The sequence below is a fragment of the Monopterus albus genome, unplaced genomic scaffold, assembly GCF_001952655.1.
Source record: "Monopterus albus unplaced genomic scaffold, M_albus_1.0 scaffold93.1, whole genome shotgun sequence".
Taxonomy (NCBI): domain Eukaryota; kingdom Metazoa; phylum Chordata; class Actinopteri; order Synbranchiformes; family Synbranchidae; genus Monopterus; species Monopterus albus.
This window is the reverse complement of record NW_018127973.1, coordinates 1,568,656-1,572,157: the sequence shown is the minus strand read 5'-3', so window position 1 is coordinate 1,572,157 and position 3,502 is coordinate 1,568,656. Positions and strand designations below refer to the sequence as shown.

Here is a 3,502-nt window from a genome sequence, read left to right as displayed (position 1 = left end):
TTGCATTAGAATGATCTAAAAAGCAATGTCCCCGGCTCATAAGAGAGATGGAAGAGGAAAAGTGAGTGAGTGGGAGATGTGAAATATTAAATGTGAACACCACAGGCTTAATTTACTGTTTATAAACAGATAGGAATATCTCAGTGCAGCGGACTGAATCACATAAAGCACACACACACACAGTGAAGGATTATGCTGCTCTTCCTCAGTTCAGCCAGACTGTTTGTCCTGTGGTCTAATCAAGATGCTGTTCAAAAATGAGAAAGGAGGAGAAGAAGAGGAGAAGACAGCAGTGATAAGAGGACTTTTTATTACCTCCTGATCGCACAGTATGTGTGTATGTGTACATGTGTGAAAGCGTGTGATGTCTCAGCAGGACGTAGGGTCAGCACAGCATGTCAGCACTGTTATTTAATGAGTGGCAAATGGTGCAGAGCACACGCTGACGGTGTCACTGAGCTGGCCTCATCAGTTTTGTTGTGATTCTTGTGGAAAATACAGGCCTCTTTGTATAATCTCTTCCTCTCTGCAAGGCTACAGTCAACTCCTCTGTCTCTCTGTTCTATCCTTCACTACCCTCATATCTCCTTTTTCTGTTACGTATCATCCTTCACTGCCCTCCATTGTTCTTATTTCTGTGATACTCATAATTTCACAGAGCAAACATATGAACAACAGTTCCTTTCTTCTGTCTTTGCCTCTCTCTCGCTCCATTATTCAGCTCCCCTCGTTCTCCCCCCTCACTGTAGCCATCAGTCTGGGACAATGTCGCCAGTGTTTTGGCCACACTGAGGCTGCTGGCAAAGAGCATTTGTCCCTTGTAGCACAATAGAACAACAACAATACAATGGTCCAGTAGTGTTGCGTTACAGTATGTATTTAAACAATGTTTGTGTTATGAATAAGTGCAGATAATGAGAGATGAACTGTAAAACTGTAGCAATGCAAACTAAATATATGTGGGTGTTTGTGTTTGACACAGCACACAGTGAACTGGGTCGATGAACATCTAGGTAGGACGTCGAGATCCAACTGTTGAATTTTTCATTTGGTCTAAATGTGAATGCGTTTGCTCCTCTGTCCCCTGCGGTGTTGAGACCACAGAAGCAAGGCAGCTTTGTCCATCACGTGTCCAAAGTCTGAACAGTCTCCCCAGCCTCCTCTTGTCACGCATAAATGGTCTTTAAATGGAAGAGACAGAATTCATTTATATGCTTTAATTAGCATAAATGCACAGCTTTCCAGACTGGTTTCACTGCATTTTGCACAGGAGGAACACTTGCAGAAATCATGTGTACCAAAAGTCCATTTCTGTTTTATTCTCGTGACCTTGGATGTTTCAGTACGAGCTCTGCAGTTCTTTTGCTAAAAGAGCATTTTAACCTCGGAGCTGACTCAGTAATTTGTATATTTATTTCTACTTTTAATTAAATATGATGAAGAAAAGCACTGTATGGATCAGTGAGCTGTGACCTCCTGTATTGTGTGACACACTCACATTTCTTTCTCACCTTTCATGTCACGCTTATCTTCAATTGTTTCATAGATCACTAACAAAAAAAACTAGTAAGTTTAGAGAAGGTGTTGCTAATGCCCTGTGTGTGTGTGTGTGTGTGTGTGTGTGTGTGTGTGACTGCAGTCTGCGGATGTGTGTGAGCAGATCCTACGGGTGGTGTCTCGATCCAGTCGACTGGAGGAGTTGGTTTTGGACAACGCAGGACTCAAAACGTAAGATTATACAAACTCCCAATGATTCTAAATGTCAAATTCAGGTAACCCGTAACAAAGAGCACTGTACTCAGGCTGTGAAAACTGTGGCAGAGCTTTGCCAAGTGTGAGGAAATTGTACGAGTGTACTCTCTTCATTTTATACAAGTTTATGGAAGAATCCTAAAACTCAGCAATGCCCCTTTACACTAAAAGGAAAAAAAATGTTTGATTTGTAATTGAATGTGATTTCATTTTATCTAATACTGAATACATTTTAAATAAATTAAACAATTAAAGCAAGACAAAATGTATTTGTATTATTACAGCTACACCACTGTTATCAGAATACCAAAGCTCTGACTTTAAAACCAATGTGACATTGAAAAATGAAAGTGTTCTATGTTTATATACTGACTTAAACAATGGCAGCAGATTGGATGAAGGCTCTTTGTGTTGGCTGGATGTCTGCGTTTGCCATCTCTGAGAGAAATGGTTCCATATCAAGCTTATAGGAGCAGGCTCACTACTGTTTCTGTGTAACCAGCTGAGGATTTCACTTGCAAAACACATTTGGTAGCTACAGAGAAATTCCTTCTTTTGCAGCCGTGTGCTAATGTAATATTTAAATTAGCCTTTATTCAGCTCTGTCAGCTCTGTTCTTGGGTAGAGGAATTTGTCTGCACAGCATTTTTATCAGTTGAACCTGAACAGTACAATGGCTGTCCACAAATAATGGATACACTCTTTTTCACTCTACAGAGATTTTGCCCAGAAGCTAGCGGCTGCCCTGGCCCACAACCCCAGCTCAGGACTCGCCACCATTAATCTTGCAAACAACCCACTGGAGGACAGAGGTACGATATCTGCTCTAATTGAGTCTAATGTATTCATCTCTCCTCTGTCCTCCGTTTTCTAAATCGCTGTTTTTACTCTATTCAGTACTACTGTGCTATTTTATTTACAGCTTCCCAGTAGTGTAAGTGAAAAGAAACTTAGAGTATCAGGAACTATACTGAAAATAAAACTAAAGTAAAAGTCTGACTACAGTCAGAGAGCATAGAGTTTTTGTTGGTTTCTATTAAACTGAGCAAGAAAGACAATTCTAAACATTGGGTATGAAAGGTACTTCTCCTAAAGTGAAATACTGAATACATAGAACATCATTCACAGTCAGATTTCACTTGCCAACTATGAAATGTCAAATGTCCTTCATTTTACACTGTGTTTATGTACATACTGTATATACACAGGTGCATATACAGTTACGACTGTCAGTGTTACAAAGTATGTTAATAATGCAGAGAGTTTAGGTTTAGGTGAGTTAGTGAGCAGACAATGAAGAGTATTTTATCATCTTGATCCTCAAGCCTCTCAGTCTGTCCAGGATGAATGAATTGAAGATTCTACCAGATATTCAGGCAGACACATGTATAGATAGTTAACACATTTCTGAGGCACACCAGTCACTGACTACTTGTTCTCTTGGACGGTATGTATTCATTGTTTTCTTTTTTAAATGTCACTGAGACTGATTGTGTACTGCAGGTTTTAAATTGGAGGTAGTTCTTTCTCTAAAACTGACATAAGAAAATAATTTGTTGCATTGTTGCTTTCATTTGAAAATTGCTAGTTTAAGCAAGGCTTGCCAATGCTGAATCTAAGCTGTGTTTCAGGAACCATTATTAATGTGCTGACTCTTAAATTCATGCATTCATTCATTCATTTTCTACCGCTTAATCCCTGAGCGGGGTCACGGGGGGGGGGGGCCGGGGGCAACCCCAACCGGGAACCC

At 40.1% G+C, this 3,502-nt stretch overlaps 1 protein-coding gene across 1 annotated transcript in view; it reads left to right on the top strand.

The window, feature by feature from the left end:
- LOC109964870 (F-actin-uncapping protein LRRC16A) overlaps window positions 1-3,502 on the top strand; it is a 73,617-nt gene that overhangs the window by 33,466 nt on the left and 36,649 nt on the right. The window contains exons 10-11 of the mRNA XM_020608441.1: window positions 1,640-1,728; window positions 2,470-2,564. Coding sequence (XP_020464097.1) covers window positions 1,640-1,728; window positions 2,470-2,564 — 184 coding nt within the window. The remainder of the gene's footprint in view (window positions 1-1,639; window positions 1,729-2,469; window positions 2,565-3,502) is intronic.